Raw genomic sequence first — 27,289 nt, 5'->3', positions numbered from 1 at the left:
CTGGTGTTGCTGGTTGGGGTGGGATTAGATGCTGACACCATGATCCTGTATTGGCAGGCTGTTCCTTCAGTATTGTTTATATATGTTTAGGGTAGAGGATATGCAGTACGTACTTCTCAAGCCCTCAGATAGCACCGCTGTTAACGTGATAGTCATGAATACTTGTTAACATATTCTAATAGCATTTAGATCGGGTTACATTACAGTGAATCGACTCAGTAATTTGGGATCTGATAAAAGCTTTTTTGTTGGAATGTAACTCCATTGAATATATTTCTTTTTCTGCTTTAATGTTTTCTTTGTTTGAGATAAGCATATCTCTCTTTAGTTTTGATTCTTAAAGGATTTAGTACCATCAAATCTTATGGAAGTTTGTGTGTGATTTTGAATATGCAGGAGGAACAGATCTGTGAAGAGAACACTTAAAATTTGCATGATTATTTTTGAAAGCAGAATTGTATTTTCAGAATTGTACTTTATGTACAGGGTATTGATTTTTCTAGGAGATACTGAAAATATCACTTGTTTTAAAATAGTATTGTGGGGTGTAAAATGTTGGCTGCATGTGGGGTTACTTGGACTGTATGTCATATTTTGCATAAATGTCCTATATACTGTTAGGAGAGCTAAACCTGTGGTCTTCCATGCTAAATTTGGAATGTGAATATAATTCTCTTTTAATTTGATGAACCTTTATAGCACTTCCAACATGTATACAATGAGAAGGAAAAAAAACCCTCTTTGTGTAATATAAATGTATTAAATTATGAAATATACTTAACTCACCACTATTATAGATAGCATGCATGTAGTCTTGGCTTTTTCCAAACATCAACTGTGTCCAGAATTCTTTACCTCTTCTAGTTATTATTTGGTTTTGTTTATTATATACTTTTTATTGCACTTACTTCCTAGTTTGTTTTCCATTTCTTATCTTGTGTCTCTCCCTCCATTACACCTCTGTCCCCATTACAGTACTAGGGTTTCCCACTTGCTTTCTGAAGGAAGGCAAGCCTAAATTGGGGGCTTGGATTAGTGTATCTGCACATGCTACTCTTCACAAAACAGGGGTAGTGGAAATAAATTATTTGTTATCATCTCTGTGTGTTAGCAGTATGGATGTCTCTTTCATTTCTAGAATTGGTTATTTAATTGAGGCTCTCCTTTATTAGTGGTAGGATGGAATACATAGATGTATACATAAGTGTTTTTTAGGTAAAAATATAAATCTGTGCACTGTTTGCTCCTTTGTCATACTTCATATATAGTTGATATATCATGAATGTTAGTACTGAGACTCAGAAATAAACCTCAAAATTGAAGTTCTAACTGAAGACTTGACCTTTACAAATATATGCCTTATTTTTGTTTATAGGTGTAAAACGAAGGTGTATGTAGACAACCTTCCCACAACAAGCGTTGTCATTGTTTTTCACAATGAGGCTTGGAGCACACTTCTACGAACTGTTCATAGCGTGATAAATCGGTCACCACGACACATGCTGGAAGAAATCGTCCTTGTTGATGATGCCAGTGAAAGAGGTAATGATAGTGTTGATACCTTAGCTTGCTGCTCTTTTTACTTCAAAAATTGAGACTGACTTTCTACGAGCTCAGCTCTCTTCAGCAAAATACAGTAGCTGGGGCAGGGGGAGACAGAGTGAGCAATGCCCATTTTGAAATACAGGTGGGTCATTCTCCACTGAAAACTAGTGTAAATTTACCTGTGTATTTACTTTCCTGTTGACAGTATAAAGTTTGTATTTGCTAGTGGATTTATCCTATCACAGCTTTCATGTTTTGTGTTTAGAATTTTAACACATTGCTAAAGCTTGAGGACATTTCATACTTGAATCACCTCGTGAATAATAGCAAAGGTGACTCTGTTCCTCACACACATCCAAATTTACTATCACTACCACCATTAAGCTTGGCGTTTAGAGGGATTAATTTTAATTATTCAGTTCATGGGAAGTTGAAATTCACTTTCTATGCTGTAAGAGATTCCACTTTTTAATAACTAGTGATACAAAATGAAACTTTTCAGGTGTAACGAAATTAATAGACAAAATTTGAAGCTGATTTTTTTCTTAAAATAACTTTATTTAGATTTTACTCTTTTCATATTTTTTGTAAATTACAATATAGTAGAAATAAGAATATTCTAGACAATACTTGTTATTTCATTTTGGTTAATAGTTAATATTTGGCTTGTTCCTTGCTTAATCTTCCTCAGTGGTATAGGTTATAAAGTATAACTTGAGGGATATTTTTTCTTGTGTTTGTAGATGGAGATAAGAGGATATTATGGTTTTTTACATCTAAAACATTTCCATATTTTTATATTGAATCTCCCTTTTTTCTATATTTCTACATGGAAAGTTTTTCACTAGAACTAATAGCTAGTAGGTCACTAGGAAAAAGTCTCGGCAGCCACCAGTTGTAGGCTGTTATCTGTATCAGCAGGAATTCCCATGCTTTAGTCATGGAAGGGTTTTACACCCAGCATGCTGACATCTCTGCCTGATGTTTCTGATTCCAGTGATGCAAAATCCGTATTCTGCTGCTTATGGTAATTCCAACTTCAGAGTAAGATGGCTGACTGTTGTCCAAACAACAAGATCTGTCCAAACAAGATCTATGTATGAAGAGAGACACTGGATTTCAGATCATATGGTCTAAGTAGCATTATGACGCATGGATTACAATGGTTAACAAGGAGGTTTTACGTAGGAGTGGATTTTTGCACTTCATGTCTAATGTGGTAGAAAGTATAATGCATTTTTTCAGGTTGCATGTGTGTATGATGCTTAAGCATATTAACTGACCTATTCTAAACAGTGTAGGACTAGATTATAGCTGGTTGTGGAGCAGCTGAGTAGACCAGATAAGAATCATATCAGCAAACTGTGCTCTGACCAACCTGTTTTCCTAGTGAAGCAGAGCTCATGCACTCAGGTTGTGTTTGCACCTGTAATGGTCTGTTCCTTTCCTCTCTCCAGCACCCTCGCTTGCTTTTGCTTTCTTACCTGATACTAACTTTAACTGCTTCAGCCAATTTAGGTGCAATTTGGAAGAAGGGCCAGAGGCTTTAAATACAATTACACTCTGGCAGCAGAGGATGAATGCCCATGCAAAGGGCAAGGCTACCACATAAATGTGTTGCAGATCAGATGAGAGGTGTGATTAAATTCTACTTTTAGAAAGGCACAAGATCAAATTTCAACTCTTTTCAGTTGTGGGGAATTTGTAATTACACCCCTTAATTTCTTGTAGTTTTTCAACATTTATGTAAAAATTCCACATTCTTTTGGTTCTAATGCATGTGAAACTGCTCACCTGTCTTGGAGTTGTTCCCAGGGAACAGTCATCTTTTTAATTGGGATGTTGATATTTGGATTCTGAGTGCCTGTACTAGGTTATTGTACAGGTATGTGCTTCCTTAGTGAAACAGAGACAGTACACTTGGTTAATGGGCTTGTGTGCACTGACTGGCTAGGAAAACAAAGTTTATTCCAAGTGTGCTCTGTTTCATTTGTCAAAACAGTCCTTGACACTAATTCAAATCAGTGCTAATGATTAATTGTGACAGGTCAGCTTTCAATATGACCTAGAAATAAAGAGCAAGCTAATATTAAAATAATGTAGACATAATATTACTTCAGTTTCTGTTTTAGAAAAAATCAATTTTAACATAGCAATAGCCATGTCCTCATGAAGTAGACTTATAGTTCAGTTAAAAAAGCATGTGGCTTTCTCTAGGTAACTTCTCTGTTTCTGGGTTTGGGTTAGGTAATAAAAGCAAAGGAACTTAATTCCAGACTGAAAGATACAGAATCTCAGAGGGTTTTTTGGTGTTGTTATTGAACCTGTTCCAATATTTAGTTTTGAAAACTGATCTTCATTTCGGATCACTCAGGCATCTTTTATTTGTAGTTATTTTCAACAATTACTGTAAGTTTTGTTTTGCTTTCCAAAAACTCGTTATGGTTCCAGCAAACATGCTTTTACATTAAACAAAACATAAGGGTGTGATGCCTGAAAATTTGAAGGGTTTAGCATATGCTACTTAAGTATTCTGTTTGAGTTGAACTAAACCAGCAGATTTTTCCAGAAAAAGAAAATGTTCAGCCTGAGTAATGTATTTTGAATTCTAGCATCAGAGTCAATTTAATTGGAATAAAGTAAGCATTCAGTCTGCCTGAAGCACACTTTGTACCTGCTAGTGTCATGCTCTTAGAAGAATGAATTTACATAATATCACACACTTATTTACACCAAAAAGAAACGCTTTGGAGAAATAAGATATATCTGTGACATTGCTCTCTAGGTACTGATCAGAATTGGATGTTTAGTTTCTAAATATTGATCTTTGGTAACTATTTTTAAAAAAAGTTAACAGGAGAAATCAGGATTAGTCAGTACTTAAAACTAGGTCAGCACTGAATGGCCAAGGTAGGCAGATTGCATCAGGATAGAATATATTCACAGAAATTAGGTATACAAGTACAGATCAAAGCAATGTAACCAAAACTAAATTCCTGCCAATAACATCTTATAAGTATTCACACTTTTTAAAACTGTGTTTGCATGCTCATATGTGATAAATCTGTGTTTTATTGTAGTTTAATAAAATTGAAACTTAATTTTTCATTTATATTCATATAAATGTGATTCAGTGATAGAATTGGCAAGGTATTTTTCAACTTATTCACTCACTTGACTTGAACTGAATTTCTTTGGTTTTTTGGCTTTCTTAGTTCTGCTACTGCCACAGAAGATGTTCTTTGAACTGTCCATAGTCCTAGATAAAATTATGCACCCTTCTGACACAGAAAAAGTTTGAGACGAATATCCAGCAAAAAAGCATTAAATGAAACTAAAGTTATATGTCTGAAAAGACATAAATTATTGTTTCCAAGTAGAAGTATCAGTGGGTTTTTGTTTGGGGTTTTTTTTGATTACCAAATCTCACTCTCTGAAGTATGTGAGGGAATGCTAAAAAATTTACTCAGCTATCATCCTGGGTCACTCATAAACAATTGACTCTGTAATGCATAAAACTTTTCATCTGAGTGTTTAATATAGGATTTAGTATAAATATGACCAGTAGGTTTGTATAGAAAATCATCTCTACAGCTTGATTTCTTGTAGGCCAAAATGTATTGCGTGCATTAAAAGACCTTTCAAATACTCTTTTTTTAAAGAAAAAAGTAAGTCTTGCCTTACAAGAAACTATTACCAGTTTCTGAATGGATGACTAGTCCAAAACTCTAGACTTGCTACTTGAACTAAGGGAGCAGTTTGTGAGGGATGTGTATTGCTCTGAGATGGTGCCCTAGAAGGAAAATACAAAATACTCTGCTTAGATTTGAGTGTTGGACCCTAACTGCTGGTAGCAGAAGAACACCAGAAATCTTGATGCCTGAGGTATTATCCATGCTTTTGTAGTGATGAGGCATCAAGTTTTACCTTTTTGCTTATTTTGCTGAAATTCTAGCAGTGTTTTTAAGGGCACAGTTACTGAATGTCTGGCACAGTGTTTTGTTTCTGGGAATACTCCCTTTTTTAAAAGTTTTGAACAAGGTGACAATTCATAAGAATAGATTTATGGACGTGGTTAAACATGGGAGAAGGACTGTTCTTAACCCTATTCCATCCACAGTGAAAACACTGCACACATCTGTGATTGTTTCTTAGAGAAAAAAAATTTTGAAAAGTACTTGAAATGTGAATGGAGATTTTAAATACTTTACAGAGAAAACGTAGGTAGGACTTAAGATTTTTATATGCAGTATGTTGACTATGACTTTCTGTAATGTAACTTCCTGTTTTATGCTAGTTCTTGACTTGCTGCAGCTGTATTAACTGAAATCTTTCTCTTTCTCTTTTCCTCCTGGCAGAGTTTTACCAATCTGTTAATGTAACTGTGCATTCAAGGGCCAATGTCACAGCCCGTATTCATTGAACTTTAAGTGGTTAGAGCTACTTCAAAAGCTTATTAATACTACACCTGAAATGTGCAGAGGAACATGCCGATTTGTGTGACTTGTTCATGAGATGGTTAGCATAGAGAGAAATCCTTCACTGTTTTATTCTCTTTGTGTATATCATGGAAGCCATATACATTAAAACTATAAACATTACCATGATACTAGTTCTTTTAAATTAGTGGCTTTGGAAAGCTAAACTGCAAAGAGATGAGATTATATTTGCTATAGACAGTCAGCCAAATGATGTCTGTTTGTGCTCAACCTCAAAAATCCTGCAAAATGTTCAGACATGTACACTTGGCTTGTACTAATAAACATTTATTCGAGTCTCTGTTAATATGCAAAATAAGAATTAACTTGCTTTGAGTTTCTCTGGAGACAAATACTTAAGGTCTGTCAACCTCTTAGGCTCCTTTAGCACAGTTCAGCTTTCAAGCTGTGTCAGAATTTATTTCTGTAGGTTTTAGTGACAGTCCAACAGTGCGCAGGAAAAAATGAAGAGGCAATTAGAACTCATTCATCTGGAGCAGTGGTAAGGAATGGTAATCACCCTCAGGTCAGCTCTGCCTCTTGAGATTTACAAAACAGTCACTAAGAGTTCAAGCCGTACTTTTTTTTTTTTTCCCCCTCCAGTGTCACGCTTATTCTTGTATGAGGCACTTAGTATCTTATGCTAAATCCTACTATAGCTTTGCACTGTTGTAGTACAACTCCCATGTGCTTTGAGTGTATAATCTAATATATTGTGTTATAAGACTGTTTTGCCTTTTTTACAGATTTGAAATCTGCAAGTTATTGCAAAATCTGCTTCTGTGACTGTCAATTGCATTCTCCCTCAATTCTTTATTCTTCCTTTGGCATCATCCATCATAGTCTAATTTTTCGTGATGGCCAAAAAGTGTGCCTGGCAATGGGAAATTTGTTAATTTGGCAGCTCTTTGTAATGCAAGTAATTTTGAGCCTCTAGGCATATGGTAGTCAGTTAAGACTGTTCTATTCTGAATAATTTGTTCCTCAGCTAAGCTGAGGTTTTTTGCTATTACAGATATGCATTTATGTATAGCTGATTTTGTCTTTATTTTTGGTTTTAGGTATTATAGTGATAATATAATAGAAAAAATATTAGCCAGAAAAATCTAGGATAAGCATAATTGAAAAATGAATTTGATCATGTTTTAAACTGCTTGCAAAGAAATTATCTGTAAGTTACATTCCTGTAGGAAGTAATTAGTTATTTTCAGCTAGTCAGATAATTTTCTATATTTTATTGGTAGAGAAGTGTTATGTCCAAGAGCACTTACGCATATGTTTTTGACAGTAAGTCACATCTACTCCATAATAAAAACTTGCCGATTCCATCTGGTTTCTATGTAAGCATTCTACACTCTTCATTTTTGTGTTTTCTGTAATGAAGAAATGAAGAGGAGGGAGAACTTCCTGCTCTAGCAAGTGAAACACATGGAGATGTGGAAGGGCATATTGTGAAGTATAGAATACGCAGCAGCGGAAACTAGCTGAGAAAGTACAAAAAGGATAGAAAAGAAATGAGGAAATGTCTCTTAAGTCAAAAAAAAAAAAAAAAAGCTGAACCATGTAACTAACCGTTTCCATGTTTTTGACCATTCTTTGCAGACTTCTTGAAAAGACCTCTGGAGAATTATGTGAAAAAATTAAAAGTACCTGTTCACGTGATTCGAATGGAACAGCGTTCTGGATTGATTAGAGCCAGATTAAAGGGCGCTGCTGCTTCTAAAGGCCAGGTCATCACCTTCTTAGATGCTCATTGTGAATGTACAGTAGGCTGGCTTGAACCTCTGCTGGCAAGAATCAAAGCTGACAGGTAATTATCCATCTGTTGGTCTATGTTGGTTTTTTTCAGTTATTAAGAAATGTTCCAGGTACTACAATATATAGCTTACAAGTAAATATCTACTTTCTGAAGGGCTGGATAAAGTCTCATTGGTGTAAGAATAAAAGGCTAATTCAGTACAACTTTTTAAAAGTTTGGTTTAAAGTGAAGCTTATATTAGGATGTGTGGGAATGTGCTAAATAGTAGGAGACCTGAGCATGAATGGAGTTGAGAAATCAGTGAAAGTTGAGGTCTTCCATCTGCAGCCTGGCCCATTCCTTCATGAATTTGGGAAGGTATTCTTGAGGAAGAAATAGAGCCCTGATCTCATGTAGCACCAACACTGTGAGCAAGAACTATCAGGTTTACCGTTTCCAGGTTCTTATTGTGATTCCTTTATTTTGTAATGTGTTTGTATTGTGGAAATCTGTGTTGTGACTTGGTCTTCTGGGATGTGTTTTCTAAAGCTAGAATCTACACTGCAGTAACATAGCTTTATATTTCTATCATAAGTCAATATTCACAACACTTATATCCATGATACTGTGATGGAAATTGTGTTGAGGGGGAAAAAAACAAGTGAGAGAATGATGTGCTTTGTAAAATGTTCATACATCCGAGCAGTAACTCTGTAGTTGCACACTAGTCTGTTAGTAAACAGCGTATTAAATAGACTAGATATTAAGTATGGTGTTACAGATCTGTTTTGTCGATATGGTTACAGATAAAAATCACTTAAAATTTAACATTACAAAATACAGTATTATGTGATGAAAAAGCTACAAATAATATTCTTTGTTCAGCACTGCGCCAAGACATAATACTGATCTTTAAGTTATCATTAACACACTTTTTGTGAGACTACAATACATAAACTTACAATTTGTGCAAATGGCTCAACCAAAGTCCTTTAAATTTAGTTGCACCCCCTGAATCTTTTTACAGAGCTTTCTGTGAGAGGAAGCCTGCTTGAGGATGGTAACTTAAGTGTCTTTAAGATGATTAGAATTAGTTTCTGTGAGTATATGTCTTAATAATGTCAGGACAGTGATCAAGGAGGCCACTTTCTGTTGACTTTGCAGTAATACTTTGTTAACAATGACTATCATTTCTTAGTCCTGAGGGCATATAAGGATACTTCCCCAGAGCTAATGACCAAGTTTTAATTTCAGAACATGCAAGTTATTTTGATCATTTAGCTAGAAATGAAAAACTCTTGTTTTCTATACAATCACTGTGTAGCACTGAGAAAGTTGTGATCAATTTTTCCATCTGCAGAAGGATGAATATTTATTACTGGTAATAATGCAAATACTATTTAAAAAAAGAGCCAGTAATGCCAAAACTATCCGAAAAACATATTTTCCTTTAGATTAATTAAATCTAATTAGACAGAATTTGAATGTGTTTCATGGTAATAATCTGTTGAATACTGTTGTTAAGAGATAGCATTATGAAAATTCAAACTGTACATGTATTAAAACAATTTTTAAAAAAACAAAACACCTTTTTTGACACTTTAAATGGGTTTGATTCTTTCAATTTTTTCTAGGAGAACAGTAGTGTGTCCCATCATTGACGTAATTAGCGATGACACCTTTGAATATATGGCAGGTTCTGACATGACCTATGGTGGATTCAACTGGAAGTTGAATTTTCGTTGGTATCCTGTTCCTCAGAGAGAGATGGATCGACGGAAAGGAGATAGAACCCTTCCTGTTAGGTAATAAGAAATTATTAAATTGGTTAAAAAGTTCACCTGGTGTTTAGTCATATCCTTTCTAGGTTAATCTTGTAAGTACTTAATGAATTGTGTTGTAACATCATTTTTGTCTGGTTGAAGGAACAGCATAAAAGTTTTTGCATGGATTGGCTGTTGGTAACTTTTGGTAGCAATGAAGGAAGCAATTAGCTTGTCACTTGAGAAATATTTTAAAGTTTTATGTCAATTGCCACCTTTTAACTCATTTTTATACCAATGCACAGGGTTTTTTGAACCTTATTTTTATCTTTTATTCTAACAAAGTAAACAATATTTTGAAAGATGCATCAATTTTTGGCATATTCATGTGTGTGCATGCATATATAAATTTAATGTCTTCAAAGTGCATGGATGGGAGGTGAATTTATACTTGCATGTCATGTAGATGTTATGACAAAGGTAATTAGAGAGACAGATAATTTGTGTGTAATGTGTACTTTTTAACAGTTGCAAACTTACATTTTCTTGCCTTACTGTTCTGAAAGGTGGGCAATATTTACTTACCATAAAGTTGAGGATATGACCTTTACAGTTCTTTGTTTTTCATTTAAGAAATCTAGAGCTCTTCTCAGGATATGGCTAATGCCCTGCCCCCCCCCCCCCCCCCCCCCCCCCCCCCCCCGCTTTCCTTCTTAGGGGAAAAACAACACATAAATTTTTAGTTAGATTGTGACCTAGCTTATATTTTATGTGTCTTTCAGAAAAAGCCCAAAGTGTTTCAGGAAAATGACTAGTGATAGAAAATCATTTATGCTAAAAGTGTAAATGAGTTGTATACTTCAACTACAAAGTTGTATCGTCAGCCTAATTATAATTTATGTATTGTGTATTTGTTGACTAAAAAAATGGAAATTTGGGAGATGTTACTGAAGTTAGTAATGGAGAAACTACCATAGTTTTATTTTTTTCTACCAGTAAGGAATTTGTAAAGAAAATCTGGATGTAACTCTGACTGTACAATTTTCTTGTACAAAGCAATAATAGTGAAAGCAAGGAGGCCACTTCATGGCCTCCCATAATTTTTTCAAGAACAGTATAAATTTCCTGTAAGAAACTGGGTTTTTTGAGTTACCCATAGTGGAGGCAGAAGTCTTTCTCAGGAATGGCAGCAGCTTTCTACGGGCTGTTTCTCCATCCAGACTCCAATTTGAAGTGAGAAAATAAGGAGAACTGTCACTAACTGGTTTCATCTCTAGAAAATTTTGAGCTAGCAAGTACAATCAATGGTAACTGAGTTTGGATGGAAGCCTGCTGAGAAGGAACATATTAGGAACTTGGGGAATAAAAAGCCATTTTGTCAGTGTAAGCATGAAATGTATTTAACTATATGTTTTCATAGTGACTGATGGTAATTTTTTGTGTTTTTTTTTTTTCTTCCTCAGGACACCTACAATGGCAGGAGGTCTTTTTTCAATAGACAGAGATTACTTTCAGGAAATTGGAACATATGATGCTGGAATGGATATCTGGGGTGGAGAAAACTTAGAAATTTCTTTCAGGGTAGGTAAAACTTTTCCCTTTTCAGTGTTTTGTTACTCAGGACAGTACATCTTGTGTACTGTAAATACAGATCTGCTGTCTGCATCAGTGTCGTCCACTGTTGCAGTTAGCACTTACTTCCTGTTAATTTCTTTCAATGGAGATATGCAAAGACTGTATCTGTCAGTGAAAAGTGCATGATGAATAGTTGGCAGAGCTTTGTGATTAAAAGATTGGAATAGTCATTCTGAAGAATGAGTGTGTGTGTGTGTGTGTGTGTGTTAAAAGGAATTCATTTAGAAAAGCTAATTGGGGAGCATAAGTTAAGGGTGATGTCATCAGTGCATGGTTTTGTGTGTCATTGAAATGTGAGCACCTCTGTTATAAACTCTCTCTTCTTGCTGTTTTCTAACTTAATGATTGCATGTGTTCATTTGGATGTGCACCTAACCAGTGGTGGTCTCAGTTTTGTTCCTATCAAGTAGCACTATTTCCTTTTGTTTTACATACCAGCTCAGAGTATATAGGTGGATACTTCTGAAGTAGTTCAGCTTTCTGAATCTGCCACTTCTAGACATCCGAAATAGAATTGAAAATATTTCCAGAAACTTTGGTTGGGAATTGTATGGGTGGTTTTACATGGAGATTCTATTTTATAATGGAATTCTTTGGACAGATCACCACCTGTTACTTCCCAGTGATTCATGTGAGCCTTTTCCTTTCTGTGGTGGTTTAGTCCCTGCCGGGGTCTGAGACCACGTGGCCGCTGCCCCTCCCCCACAAAGGGAGTGAAATACAAAGCCCCGAGGCTGAGATAAGGAGAGGTTTAATACAACAGTGCAACAGCAACACAACAAACAACAGCAATAACAATAAGAATAACAGTAATAACAATGAACAGAGCAAAATATCTACCAATACAGCAGTGAGAAACGCAATGGCATAACACATGTGTTAACCAACCTGTCTGGCTTCGGTGCCAGGATGTGAGGTCCGCATGGTATCTGAATAACCCGGCTGGAGCTCCCCCCCCACTGCTGGGGAAACTTAACCCTATCCTGGCTAAACCAGGACAATTCCTTTGCTGTCAGCTTGCCCAGTTCTCTGAGGTAGTCTCTTGCTGATGCATTACTGCTGTGAGGCCTGATGTACTCTTTCTTACACTACCTTACTCAAGCTTGTGAATGTCTTTATCTGTTGAGCAGGAAACAGGCATACATTTCTCTTCCATGCAGTATGTATTTGTTCTAGACCTCAACTAATGGTGTTCCTCCAACCTGAACAGAAGCACGTGATTAACATTTATAAACTTTTTTTTAACAACTTGAAGCTGTGCGGTAATTGTTCTATCACTTTCAGATCTGGCAGTGTGGTGGCACTTTGGAAATTGTAACTTGTTCACATGTTGGGCATGTGTTCAGAAAAGCAACACCATACACTTTTCCAGGAGGTACAGGGCAGATAATCAACAAAAATAACAGGCGGCTTGCAGAAGTCTGGATGGATGAATTCAAAAACTTTTTTTACATCATTTCCCCAGGTGAGCAGGTCTTTGGTTATGAGAAATACCTATTAAGAATTAAAATGTTATTACCACTGGGAAAGAACATGAGTATTTAAATAAAAATGTTATTGCTTTGAAGTCTGTAAGACAAAGCTCACGTAAGATGTACAAAGAGGAAAGTCTTAATTGAAAAATAATTTTGTTAGCCAGAGATGTGCCCTGAAGTCTCTTTTTAACTTTTTTTAAACATGCATATGATTTATGAATGAGCTTTCCTGTACAACAGAGTTAAAGCTCAGTGGAATGTTAAAGAGCTCAATCGTAGTGCTGAAAACTAGCCATCAAAATACATCTCATAATGTACTGAGTTTGACCTGTGACTTCTGTGTGGCAGGCGTTCCAGGTTGAATTTAAATCACAAAAGTGATTTAAATGAAATCCTGTAGCAGGAGTGGCAAAAGTTAACATCTTTTGGCTTGGTAGAGTTTGTACTTCAATATCTAGAGCACAGGGGCAAGTTGCCAATATACTTGACTGTGATGATATTTATTATGTTTCTTAAAATGGATGTTAACTAAACAAGAGGATATAAAATATGAGAGCAAATTTCCTATGAATTCAAACTTTCTGGGGAAAAAAAAATCAGAAAAAGAAAGGAAGCCTGGGAAATACTGAATTTATTACTTGTCCCTACAGGATTTTTTTGTGTTGTCTCTGTCTTATCAAACAACAAACTTTGGGTAGCAACAGACATCCTTTCTAAATACATGAGACGTTACAGACATTTGACTTTAAACACTAAGTGGTAGTTCTATATGCCATGTCTGCTTTTCCAAAGATGTATCTCTAACACTAGTATTACCTTATGACTTGCTTATTAAACCTTTTATATTGAAATATAAAAGCTGTAATATGAATCTGAACTATGTCAAATTTTAGATTACAGATTTTAAGAATACTTGTGAGAACAAGTGACTGCAGATTTATGGTGTTTTTTGTTTTAAGAGAATGCATTTCTCAAGACTATAAGATATTTTTAATTAAGAAAAAGTAATTCTCGCTACTACTCAAAGCTTCTTAGGTGAAATCAGAATCTAACATCTTATGGTTACTGCCCTGTGTTGTTATTAATAAAGCATTATGAATTCAAACATGACATGTACAGATATTCAGAAAAGTTCTATATAAATAGGTGCGATCAGTTTTGGTTAAGATTGCTTTTAAATCCATGTCAAGATAGGATATTTTTATATTTAGGTGTTCCAGCTACTTAGTACATCTTAAAATCTAAGTCTAAAAAACAAATGTAAATTACTTAAGGCTCTGTTACTTTATATATAATCTCTATAGTCCTTCCATTTTATGTGGTAATCGTAAGCTACAAAAGGAATAATACTGCTTGAATTTTGTAGGCTTGTTATTTTAATAGGACTTTCATAGTTTTGCAGTATTGTGGAATATGAATGCATTCTCCTGTTAGAGAAAAGGAATGAAAGAATTTAATTTAAAATAGAATGTAGTAAAAATTTTGAAACGGTGAAAGTAACTTAAGTAGTTTTCTATAACTGCACTGTATATTTTCTTTCCTTTCAAAAGATGCATGTTTGCATAGTTGGTATGCTAATAGCCTGAATGATTGTTGGACAGGGACTTGTTTTTACCAAGCTCCTCTTCAAGCATTTGCACCAGCTGACTGGCAGATGATCTCATTTGTGTACCCATATCCGTACTGACACTGCACTGAATTTGGTACTAGAATTTACAAGTCTTTCAAGAATAGGATTATATAGTACCTGTATAAGTTGGGTTATTCTGAAATTGGTTTGTTGCCTGCAGCTGGGAAGGTAGTGGTTAGTACTGTGGGTCATTCTTAGCTATGATGTAATACCTATTATTCAGAGAATGAACATATAAATATACTCATTGCTGCTCATGTCTCTCACCCCCAAATCCACATAAATTGTTAGAGCCAGTAGATATTAACTAGAAAGGATTACTATTTTGGGAAGTTCACAAACACCTTACTGTTCTTATTCTGGAGTCTCCAATCTTACCTGAGTGTTGCATATCCTGATTTTACCAGTTGACAGCAAATAACATCAGTATAAATTTTAGTAAGTCTTTCTGGCCCTCAGTTGTCTTGAACTCAGTCATTCTCTGCTACATTGGCTCATTTAGCCATACTCAGCTTTTCCAGGTATCCTTCTAATATAAAAATTTAAATGTTTAGTTCTTGCAGAGTGGTAGTGTAGTGACCCTCTGGCAGAGTACAGTATGCAGCCTCTGAAACTCTTTGCTAGTACAATGTGTACTTTCAATATTACTGTGACAGTGTCACATGTTCTTGCAAGGAGCGAGGTGAGGATTTTTAAGCTGATGCTGGTTTGCAAGTCTGCGTGCAGATGAGCGGGGAAAGCAAGCAATCCTCTGTGCACCCAGGTCTTCTCTCGTTAGTTGACATGGATGAGAAAATTGGATTTTGAAGGAGGTAATATACTGACAGGCATCATTGAGCCTAGTTAACAAGAAATTTGTTTCCTCCTTTATATCCTTTCTTTTCTGCTCCCCTAAGACAGTGAATCACAGAGGGACTGGTCCAGGAAAGCAAACCTAAGATTCTCAGGTAGCTTTCCCACTTCATGTAATCTGTGTTGTCTGGAGGAAAAAAAAAAAAAAAAGGCTTACTGCTTGAATGATAGGAACTCAAGAGACTTTTTACTATTGATGTAATGTAGTTAAATGAAAAGCTGCCCTCTTGAAAAGTAAGCCTGTAATCCTTTTTTCTCTAATAAGTACAGCCTAGTAGAAATTGTTACTTGTCTGTTTTAAGCTTTCATGCATTTTAAAAGCCGTCTCTCTGCTTAGAAGTGGTTAGGTACAGATGGAGGTTGGGCAGGAAAGTGTTGCAGCAGCTGCTGCTCAGCCAAAATCAAGCCTATCTCATTGCATGCAACAGCTACTCTCCATGGCAGTAATGACACTAAACTGTAGTCTTTTCTCAGTAGCTGACAGTTTTCCTCATGGTCATGCATTACAGCAGGGTGCTGTTTCCCAGGGCATTTCCTCTTCAGCTTTCAGTAAACACATCCAGCACATGCAGGTGAATAGTTTGATTCCTGGCTCTGGTCATTCTGTTCTGCAGACTCTACCACTTCCTTATTTCTAGTGCTGGCCTTTCATCACTTTCTCCAGTCTAAAATACTAGGACTGGATTGTCCAAGGTGAGGCTTCATGAGATGGCAATGTCAGACAACTTACTGTGAGGAAAGTGCCTTGCTTTTCATGGCAGGTGATGGGGATTCAATTGTGCATCTATGTCAGCTGATTTGACTTGCTGACCTTGTCAGGATCACTTGTCCTGTGGGCTGGTGCTCTACTGGTTAAGTTAGAACCTGTGTCAGCACAGGATGTGCAGCAGGAATCTGAGGCTGAGCAAGGGGAAGTTGCCACTTTCCACCGCAGCAGCTGCAAAGCATTAGGCTGGCTTACCACAGCTACCTCCCCCTAACCTTCTCCTAACTACTAATTAATGATAAACTGACAGTTGTAGAATTTCTTGGTATCCTTAATCTAAAGGAGAAGCCTGGATACCTTCAGACTGTGTGGTTTCTCTGTGCTGTATGTGAGTCTGGGTTCCAGCTCCTAAGTGCTCCCCCTGTTCCTTGTCCAGCTGGTGAGCTGAAGGCATCCCCAAAAGAAGCTCCAATGAATGGGAGTAGAGCCTTGTCTACTGTATGGAAATTAATTTTATTGTTGACAACAAGTTTGCCCCAGAGGTTTGCCCCTATTGCTCTGGGGCTAAGCGGACAGGCAGAAGACCTGAAAAGGTAGAACTGCAGAATTACCTGAGCAAGAGCCATCTAGACAGACACATAGGTGTGTTTCCTGAAAACTGGATCAGTAGACCTAGTTTCTAGTCACTGTATGCACTTGTCTCCAGCCAAACATGGTAAGTCAAGGGTCAGTATGTACAGACTGGAAATGGGCAACATCTGGAAATGGGTTGATCGAGAGGACAGAGAAGGGACTGAGTCCACATCTTGCAATGTAGCTAAGTCTATGTTCGAAATACATACTGAGTGATTCCATGTGTTCTTGTTTTCAGCTAGTATTCCCTATTTAGCATTAATTGGGAATGCAAATAATATAGATATTCAAATCGGTTTTAAATGATTATTGCTATCGAGTTTCATGATACTAAATAAAACCAAGTTCTATGATTTTTAACAGAAGACTGGTTTTCGATGTCATACTGTGCTTTTGAAAATAATTGAGCAATTTGTAATCATGTTGAAAACATGCTTTTTTTCAAAGCAGTTTAGCATAAATATGTTGCCACACATTGAACTTGGCAAGCAAATCTTCAGCTCTTGAAATTTTGAGGATGGCAGAGCTGTTGCAACATGACTGATGGAAAGCTTAAATAGAAGGTGGCAAAAAAAATTAGACTGAAGGAGGAATAGTCTACTGATAGACATCATTATATGTATGTTTTTGTAAAGGTATAAGGAATATATTACTAATAAGAGTAGTCTGGTACTGCATACCAAACTTCTTCAAGAATAGTGACAGCACAAGCAAGTGCTGAGATGAATCTTAGATTAGTACAAAAGAACTGGTGATAGTGTGGTTGGATGATATGCTGTTAAGGTTTTTTTGTCTTATCAATATTTATTTTTGAGTACATCTTTAAGCATATGAGTGAAAAAAAAAAAACCCACACAATTGTCCCCCAGCAAACAGCAAGCTGTGTGACAAATAGAATCATAAGGGAGGTCCAGGCTTTTAATGTAATTAGGGTTGGAGGGGGGAATATGTATATTGCATGGTCAAGTAAAGACAACAATAGCCAGTACTGTTAAATACTATTTCTGATTTTATTTTTTTAATGAACCAAACCCAAATATTTGAAAGAACAACTAGTGGACATGAGGATTGTCTTCCTTATGATGCATGTACCTGTAGAGTCTGTCATAATTGTCTCCTGGGAGGAAGATTTGATTTAATTCTTGTTTTGTGGTTTGGTGTTTTGTTTTGGTTTTTTAGCTGAGCCTTTAAAAGCAGGTATAAAAACACTGGAAGGTATATGTCACTGTTTGTGTATATAAATTTTACTGGTCTGTGGAGAAAATAATGATTTAGATATGTACTTTATTTTTTATATGCTTTATACTTCACAGTTTTCCTAGTTTGCTTCCATTTTTTTTCCCCAAAAGAACTGTTATGCATAAGTAACTGCCGCTGCACTGTGTAGAGCAGTTGTATAGGAATACTCAAGCTAGTTTTGAGTGATATAGATAAGGTACCAGAAACCTAGGAGACAGAGTAATTCAGCCTTGTTAGAGGAGAGCCCTAAGGCAACTGTATGGGTTCTGCTATTCGGTCCATCTGCTAACCTTATGCTAACTGTAGTCTATGTGCCAGTATATGGCTTGGTGCAGACCTAACTTCAGGGACAACTTTTTAAAAATCTTTCAGACTAATAATGGCTAAATGAAATATAATACACACCTTTTATTTCATTATAATGGAAGGAAAATCAGCTGGCACATTTCCTTCTACATGGTGGCATTTAAAACTACTTTAAGAAACAGCACACTTGTATGCTATTAAGTATCAATTTGCATTTAATTCTTTATGGTTGTGACTTTAATTCTTACTGCCATTCAGTGATGTGACGAAGCCTTAACAGTGTTGTTTTCTGAAGGTCAGTGTAGGAAACTGATGAATGTTTTGAGTATTGTAAAGTGGTTGTGAGGATGGCATGGTAACTGTTTCATCTGTCAGCTGCTTTGTCATCACTGAAGAATGAAGAGCTCCATACCTAGCTGTGATTGATACAGCCTTTTTTGTCTTATTCCATCATCTTTTGAGAGAGTACTTCTTTTGGTATAAAGCAAATATTTGCTTTGGTGAAGATAGAGCAGTGTTTTGGGGATTTTTTTGTCTTGTGTTCTTTGGTTTTGGGATTTCTTTTTGACTGGAAAGCCCAGACTGAAGTCTTCTGGGATTTTATTCTAAGAGATTTTTAAATTTCATTCACACTATTCAAAATTTCAGTTAAAAGCAAGCTTTCCTTTGCTTTCATTCCCTTACTAGTATAGTTTTCCGGCATCTTTGTTAAAAAAATCTTTAGTTTTTTGGTGTTTTTTTTTTTAAAAGAAAAAAAAGCCTGGCTATCATTTTTTCTTTCTGGGATATTGAAATTACTAATGATTTTATTGATATTTACAAACATTTAGCTGAAATTATGCACTTATCTGTTGAGTAGAAATACACCATCTGCTGGCAGGTCGATTTAATAACACAGTATGGCAATTTAGAAATGTCTCAAACTCAGTTTCAGAAGGTCAACAATTTTAGAGGTAGTTCACAGTCCTCTGGAGGGATTTCTGAAAAATGTATGCAGCTGGAGGTCTGTAGTGTGGTGGCCAGTTGAGCCATATTTGTGGTCTGTGAGGGGAATTTAAATTGCTAGGCCTTGGTTTTGTTCTTTTTTGGGTTGGGTTTTTGGTTTGGATTTTTTTGTAGTGCATTACATTTGGCCTGTGTGGTATGGAGAGTAGTGTGGAAAATAAAAAAAGAACATGATGCCTGAAAAGTAGGAATTATCCTACTCTTAATTAATATTATTGGAATATTAATGACAATAGTGCTTAATTCTGATGAGGCAAAAGTATCTACTGATCATGCTCACCTTCCTCAAACCATCTGCAGATGGGACTTGCACAAATAAATTTTCAGAAGAAATTAAAGCAACCATAAAGGAGTGGAAAGATACAGGAAGAATGAACACTTTGATAAATGAGGAGAAAGGAGAAGAAAGGCAAGCAAAATACCACAAAAAATGATAACAGTCCTAATGGTGAACATACTTCCTGCAAATGCTGCAGTTATATTGAACAAATACTGAATTATTAAAGGATTAGTTCCCTGTATGAAGGCTGCTTTCTGACTGTTTCTTTGTGCAGTTAGATGATGAAGGGTCCAGCAGGTGGTACCTGGTTTACAGAATTAAATTAAAATGGAATTCTCCTTGCTTCACAGAAGGAGACTGCTACGTTATACTGCATAGATATGCACCCCAGTTGTCATTGGGGACAGAATGGCATTAGTGACTATAATGGTTTCAACCTTTCTCCTCTGATAACTTAGTAAGCAGCTGCATTCAATTTGTTCCACAAACCACAGGTAAGAAATTGTCATATGTAGCACAGAGGTAGTGATTCCATCTTTTGTATAATTATCTGGAAAAAGAGTGACAGGTAGCGACTGATGTGTACTCTCTGAGAATATAAACAGCATAATGCTATATTTGAAAAAAAAAAAAGTAAAACACTTGTTGTGTAGAGATGACTCTCTAAAGAGAAAGTCTTTCATGCAAGCAGTGTATTATACTGGTGATTTTTGTATTAAATAGAATTATATAATGTTTATTAGCAGCCACTGAAATAAAGCTTTCTTTGTTTCTACAGGAGTTACTAAAGTTGATTATGGGGACATATCATCACGACTGGGACTAAGACGCAAGCTCCAGTGCAAGCCTTTCTCCTGGTACCTGGAGAATGTTTATCCTGATTCCCAAATTCCACGCCATTACTTTTCTCTGGGAGAGGTAAGATTTTTATCCTACATATTTATCTACCCTATGTAAAGTACATTGCACAGTAAGTTGTTTGTGTTCTGAATTGAATAGTGCAAACAAGTTACCTCCAGCAAAGCTTAAGTATCTTGCACCCGTGTTCATGTCACCTGTAAAATGATACCTCTAGTTTCTCAGTGAGGCAGAAAACTGAACTTGGGTATACAGTATTGTAATTTGAATGTTTTCCCTTCCTTACTACAGTACTAGATGTCACACAGAATGGCTTTAGAAATATTCCTTCAGAAATTTATAGTTGTAGAGAATGTTATGCAGAAAGTTATCCATGTGTAGAGTAGGAACATAGTTTTGCTTAATAAACTAGACCAGGTCAAGCAAGGGCTTTGCCTAAAAATTGCTCTGAACTTCACACCCAGAACCCTTGTTAGTGACCAGCAAATTCCAGTGATTTGTAAGCCTTGCTGGGCATTTCCCTGTTTTTTTTTCTTTAAAGTTTCTTAAGTGACTGTAGAGGTAGTACAGATTATGATGTCCTAAATAAGTAGGCACCTACTCTCCCCTACAAGTTAGTTTAAGCCAAATGTTGAGCCTGTTGTCAGGGTGATTTTTGTACTGTTTGTTTCTAAAAGAAATGCTTTTAACAAAATGGAGCAGGCATTCATGCTGCTGCATGACTATCGGAGACTTGATATTCATGCCTGCTTACTATATAGTAATACAGGGATTAAGGCTGCAACTCAAGAAGTGAGGAAATTGAACCCGGTCACCTGTGATTTCAAAGGGAATTAAACCCACCGTGCCTAGGAGAGTGCTTTTAGTCTTCTGAAGGTTTTGGGTTGGATACTCAATCGCATCCATTGTGTTGTAGCTTGAGTCTGAGCAAAGAGTCCGCACGATGGAAAGATTCACCAAAAGAAAGCAAAGAAACAAACATGGTTCTGTAATCTGGTAGCTTGAACATTTGCTCAGGATTTTGAGTCTCAGACCCCAATGTCTCATTGTAGTATGGTTCCTATATTTCACACTTAATTCACATAACCTCTAATGTATAGCAGAGAGAACTGGTGCTGGTGTGGTTTGATATGGAGCTAGTTCTCTTCTAAAAATAACAACTTTTGGTGATGTGCTCTTTTTCACTCCCAGATAAGAAATGTGGAGACGAATCAATGTCTGGATAACATGGCAAGAAAAGAAAATGAGAAAGTTGGAATCTTTAACTGCCATGGAATGGGTGGCAATCAGGTGACAATTTTTTAGGAAAATTAATGTATTGAATTATTTGGAACACTACTTCTCATCAGGACAATTCTTCAATTTTTTCAGAAGTTATCCTTAAAATATACTTAAGTTGTAAGGTTTAGGAAACCCTCATTCAAGAAGAGGCCTGTAAGAGGAAATGCATGAGAAGATTTGTTGGTGGTTTGTCATTCGTGGGTTTTTGAGGCCTGATTGCAATTGGTTTTAGATCAACTTTTAAGTCAAAGCTGAGAGGAAGGGAGGAGGAGACTGTACTATAAGCTAGGCTTCATCTCCTGTAGTTCTCTAGAACTGTCTTCTGGTTAGACCTCCTGATTGCATCATTGCTTAAAAAAACACGCCGGTACCTGAAAAGCTGTATTTAACGTACATTTTTCTGGGTGTCGGTTTTGGAATCTTTTACATCTGTTTTTTTGTTCTACTTTGTTAATAATTCTTGATTAATTGTTTTCCAATATACAGAGATTACCTGTTGTTTGGTATCCTCCTGTTTTTATGCAGGAAGCAGTCTGCAATTCAAAAACAATGTCAATTTTGACTGAAGAGCTTGTTCATACATTGTTTATATTTATTCCCTAAAAAAAAAAAATAATCTTGCTTTACATGCTGAAGGGGAAAGAAAAAAATGTTTAGTGGGTATTAATGAAGTAATGCACAAACGTTCCCTTTTCCTCTGCCCCAGGAATCTTTTAGTTGAACTTTTTTTCAGTTCTTTTCATTCTTTTTCTGTCTAGGTTTTCTCATATACTGCCAACAAAGAAATTCGAACAGATGATTTGTGTTTAGATGTATCCAAACTTAATGGCCCAGTAACAATGCTCAAGTGCCACCATCTAAAAGGAAATCAGCTTTGGGAATATGATCCAGTGGTAAGTCTTCTAATGACTTGTGACATTAAAATGAGACAACTTGGGTTTTTCTGTGAGCCTACAGAGCAACATATTCCGGTGTGGGACCACTATTTGACAATCAAACCAGGATACAAAGTCAGGATTATGTTTCCTCTGTTATTAATTCATGGTGTGGTCACTCAGTGGGCATCTGTATTGATTTAATTACCTGGTGACTTTTGGGTGAGCTTTTAGAAGAGTATTTTCAATGTGCTTTTGGATCCTCTGGAGAAAGATAGTCTGCTAGTGTCGTGTTTTGTTACAATGAGATCAACAATGGAAAAGTATTCCAGGTATCTACTGGACCAGTAAAAGACACTGCTAGCAATCTTGTAACAAATTCAGCACCTGGTGTCTTATCTTGCACAAGTTTAAAAGGAAATACTTTTCTAACTAAAAAATCAGCATCCCAAAATTGTAAGGAAGATTTTAAATTTCTAATTGTGGTATGTTTAAGGTAGAGATGCTTAAAACAGCTTTATTTTAATCATTCTCTTTCCTGTATGTAGTGTTCAAATTTATTTTGAAGTTCATATGTTGAACTGCCAGATCTAGAAATCGTTGACTGTTGATTCATTCATCATTAATTAGATTTGCAAGCTCTAAAAACAATTTTGTGATTGGGTAGTGCAGTCAAGAATTCTGACTTATGTCATGGCTAGTTAGAAAAAAATAGTTCTCAAGCTTGTTAATTTAAAATCAATTATTGTGAAAGAGTTGCGAAATAACTTGTGGAAGAAGAATCTTGCCATTATAATCATGATGACTATTTATAAAGAGAACATATGTAGCTACTAAAAAGTCATTTCACTAATTTAAAAAAGGGGGGGATATTTCTAGCTAAATAGACTTGCTATCGATTTTAATAGTTGAGGTATTAACAAAACCTACAGTCTTTAAGACTAAAAGGAAATATGTATTATGATGATTCTTTGATTAGAATGGCAGTTAATGTGGAAGATAGTGGATCTGTACTAGCATTTCTACACATTGCGAACAACTTCCGATAGGAGACTGAAGGAAGCTGTTGAAGGCTTTCAGGATTAAATGTTAATTGAAATGATTCAATTTGAGTCTTGGGAATCATTCATTCTTGTTTTTAATGTAGTTGGTTTACCTGACTTAGGTAAATAAGGTATGTAATACTACTACATGCAGTGATTCACCAAACAGCAAGTGCTTTTTATTTTGTTTCTACCTTATCAATGGTAAAAACATTGCATCTTTAGACACCTAATTGCAATGGTTTGTCTTGCAATGATTGCTACAGACTGTAAAACAGACTTCCCCTCTGTCTATCCTCAGCCATAAATTTGGTTGTATGTGTTTTTTCTCTTTATTCTGTCAGTGGAAAATCTAGGTATAACCTTCAGTACTTTACAGAAAGCTGGCTAATAAAGCACAAAAATAAGTTAGAAAATACTTAGCAAGAACTCCTGCCCACATAGTTGGGTGATTTTTCCGTAGGTTTTTTTTCCTTCTGTCTCTGTTCAGGAGGCATGTAAGAAGCCCCTTTCCCTTAATGTCTACCAGGAAGAAAAAGAAAGGAGGGGAGGGGAAAAAAAACCCCCAACTTTGTGTTAGTTATTTTTCTACTTAAGTCTGTTTCAACTCCCTTCCTCATTCTCCAGCTGCTGTATGAGTGCAGGAGATTGATGTGCTCAGGTTTTTGGTGCTTGTGCACATAAGGCCTGCCTGTTCTGCCACTTTACAGACAGTCCTGTGTCCTCATTGTGCTGCTGAGTAAGAGAAGAAATACTGATAGCAATGCCTGTCAGTACCATAGACAAGTTGATGAGTATCCATAGTACAGTGGCAGGAAATGCAATTTCTGAAGATCTCTTCTCCGTGAGGATAGTGCCGAGGTAGACAGAGTGGTGTATGGAAGATTGCATAAGTAAGATTAGTAGGTATTGGAAAAGATATATACATATGTGAATTGGTACACATTTTTTTTTTAAAAAAAGAACATAATTTTTAAAAAGAACATAGAGCCAGAAGAACATAGCGTAAGGTCAGTTTTGTGTCCCCAACTGAGAAAAAAAAATGTACTTTTGAATACATATTTAATGTAGTCATTCTGATCTGATAAAAACTACTCTTGTAAGTAATAATTGAAGTGATGTATCTTACCAAACTATAATTTCTAACTCCTCAAAGATCCCTAGCTGTATAGTCCTATTTAAGGAATGGTGGCTATTGCTTGATAAAGAACAGAATTTAAAAGTTCAGACTGTTCTGTTTTTCATGAAGCGATGTTAGTATCTACAACATCAAATAGCATATTTAAGTGTTCTTTAGGATTGGGATCTGGAGTCAGTAACCAGTTCCTACTCACCTATGAAAGAATGTTTAATGGCCACTAAAAACGTTTTGGTTAGCTTATGACTGGTGATTTCTGTAAAACTAATTTCTTCTTATTTTGTCTTCAAGAAATTAACCCTGTTGCATGTGAACAGTAACCAGTGCCTGGACAAAGCCACCGAAGAGGACAGCCAGGTACCCAGCATCAGAGACTGCAACGGCAGCCGCTCCCAGCAGTGGTTGCTTCGCAATGTCACCCTTCCAGAAATATTCTGAGAGGTTCTAAAGAAAAGCAAGGATTGACTGGGCTACCTCGGCTGATACTTTGGCTACACTGTTTGTTAAGTAGCAACAGAAGAAACTTCTGCTCAGCAGAATCCACAGTTCATCAGCTGTTAGAGCTCCTGCAGCTTCTTAGTAGCTGTGAACAAGCCTTCCTGTATAAGGATGTGAAACTACCACACATACTAGTGAAACTGCGCCCACTGATGTTTACAAGATTGAAAGAGTTTCTTCCAGCAAATAATTTAGGGAACGTTTGGACAGTGGAAACATAATCAGTGAAATAGTCTCTCTGAAGAGCTGCATATCGTTGTAGTTTGCTTGCACATCAGTAACCTCTGCTGAAAGTGCTGTTGTAATGAAGAAAGTTCCAAGAATTGTTTTTTTTCCTGGCTAGCAGTGGTAATCAGACTACTAAATATAGATCCACAAATAAATGAAAGAGGGAGCTGGAAACCAGATTCAGTAACATGAAATAAGAATTCTGTGGTTTAAAAACAAAAAGTAAACAGGGTTTAATGGAAACTAAATCAGAACTATGAAAAGTACAATTTGTTATAGTGAAGTATCAAATTTATATGTAGATTTTATACCTTAGTGGGGGAAAATAACCAAGTCAAAAGGCAATTGTTTCTCTTTTTCAATTGTGTGATAGTCCATAAATACTATTTTTTTTTCTGGTGAGTTTAAAATTATTTTGGGCGCAAACAAAATGAGCATAAGAATAAACTTAGCTCTTGAATGTCAGATCAACTTTTTTCATTTTTTCTATTTTAATTTCTTGGCTCTTGGAATTGTATCTTTCTATTACTGTCTGAAAACTGGAGGTTAACATACTGTCTAACTTCTTTTTTTTGTCCAGACCTGCCGTTTCAGTTTATACTTGGGTCAGTCAGCTCATGGACTTTCATGGCCAAACAAAAGATTTGAAATTAAGTTAACTTGATGGAATATGCTTAGCGCCCAAGACTCATACTACTGTACTACGGTTTTGTTTTCATAGCAATAAATCTTTTGTTCCTTGTTTGATTTCAGTCATCAGAAAGACAGAAGAAAAGATACATGATTTGGGTAGCAGGAGATTGGCAAAACTGAAGGTTTTCTGGAATCCTTTTTCACTTCATATTCAGATGTGTGCTTCATTGTCAAGTGCATATTTAGATTAGACTCTGAATTGTAATGTTGATCTGCTGCTTTTTTCTAATAAAACCTAAAGAAAAATAGCTAAATTGGCATGGTTTTTAAAGTTAACATAGCCAAAAGCAGTATGACTATGTCATTACATTGGTCTGCATTTTTTGACTGAATTGCTTTGTTTTGTTTAAGAAAAATCTGTGTGGGCTGATCTTGAAAATGAGCCACAGAATGCTCAGAGTATACATTGAATTTTCTTTTGGAAAGAAAAATGAGATTTGCTTAATGGAGAGGATATTTTTATGATAAATGTCATTGTTTGGCCAACTGTCCTGTAAAGCAAATTAAACCTAGACTCATGCAAAAGTTGTGTGGAATTATATTTGGCTGTTATGGCCATTTTAGATTTGTTATTCCAAGTTGCTTTAGTCAGTGTTATCTCCATTATTTCTGCAGCAGTACGGAAGTGTTTTCATACACAAAGCAGGGCAAATGTTAAAAAATCGCAGTATTATGTTGCTGCTTTAAAAATATACATAGGATGAGATGATGTGGGATTAATCAGATAAAACATCTAAATACCTAGCTGTCTTTCACTGACCCCTCTTTTTGGATAGCCCTGCAAATGAGGTCAGAGTGGGTTTATGAAAGTAATGGTATGGTACATTTAACAGAAAGATATTGAAGTGTGTGCCAAGATGACTGAAAAAAACCTCTAGTGGTTATGTGAGAAGACTTACTCATTTGGTACAGTCGGTGTAGGGGATGGGATGGGTGACAGTGTCATCATTTGTAATTGATGCATTTTCTTGCTCCTTAGATACTCTGTGGTCCCTCTTGCTTTTATACTGTTTCTGAAGTACAGTTTGTGGTTGCCTGATACTGCATATTAGCCACCAAAATACCGTTTTCGGTTTTCTGCTGTGTACCAGTGAGTGATGGTTTGGGTCATGTTTTGGATTTTATTTTAGTTTATCGTAGCAAACTAGCAGTTTTCAGGGAGGGGTGGGGTGGTGGTGTTTAAGAATGAGGTTATGTATTAGTTCGGAAACAATTTCCCAAACTCAAAATACATTTTGAGCAGAGAGGCTCTAAATCAGAGGTGGGTAACCTTTTGTGGAATGAAAAGCAGGAGCATCAGAAGTGCAATGTAAAAGTCCTGTAAGTTTTCAAAATTTCTTAATGTGGTGTTTCAGTTTTCATAAGTATATGGCACATCATTGAACACACA

General features: G+C 36.1%; 1 protein-coding gene across 7 annotated transcripts in view; it reads left to right on the top strand.

The window, feature by feature from the left end:
- Nucleotides 1-26,147, top strand: part of GALNT1 (polypeptide N-acetylgalactosaminyltransferase 1) — a 91,622-nt gene extending 65,475 nt beyond the window's left edge. For 5 of the 7 annotated variants that reach the window (XM_074875346.1, XM_074875328.1, XM_074875355.1 and 2 more), the window contains 9 exons: nt 1,376-1,542; nt 7,626-7,833; nt 9,396-9,566; nt 10,988-11,105; nt 12,444-12,624; nt 20,064-20,203; nt 21,335-21,433; nt 22,183-22,317; nt 24,772-26,147. In XM_074875346.1, coding sequence (XP_074731447.1) covers nt 1,376-1,542; nt 7,626-7,833; nt 9,396-9,566; nt 10,988-11,105; nt 12,444-12,624; nt 20,064-20,203; nt 21,335-21,433; nt 22,183-22,317; nt 24,772-24,918 — 1,366 coding nt within the window. In that variant the 3' untranslated portion in view covers nt 24,919-26,147. Of the gene's footprint in view, nt 1-1,375; nt 1,543-2,564; nt 2,677-7,625; nt 7,834-9,395; nt 9,567-10,987; nt 11,106-12,443; nt 12,625-20,063; nt 20,204-21,334; nt 21,434-22,182; nt 22,318-24,771 lie in introns of those variants that run through there. The other 2 variants (XM_074875382.1, XM_074875372.1) reach the window with 2 other exon arrangements.
- Nucleotides 26,148-27,289: the final 1,142 nt, after the last annotated feature.

This window comes from Strix uralensis, chromosome 1 (genome assembly GCF_047716275.1).
Source record: "Strix uralensis isolate ZFMK-TIS-50842 chromosome 1, bStrUra1, whole genome shotgun sequence".
In the NCBI taxonomy this organism is placed as follows: domain Eukaryota; kingdom Metazoa; phylum Chordata; class Aves; order Strigiformes; family Strigidae; genus Strix; species Strix uralensis.
The sequence above is the reverse complement of the archived record's forward strand: the minus strand, read 5'-3'. Positions and strand labels throughout refer to the sequence as shown.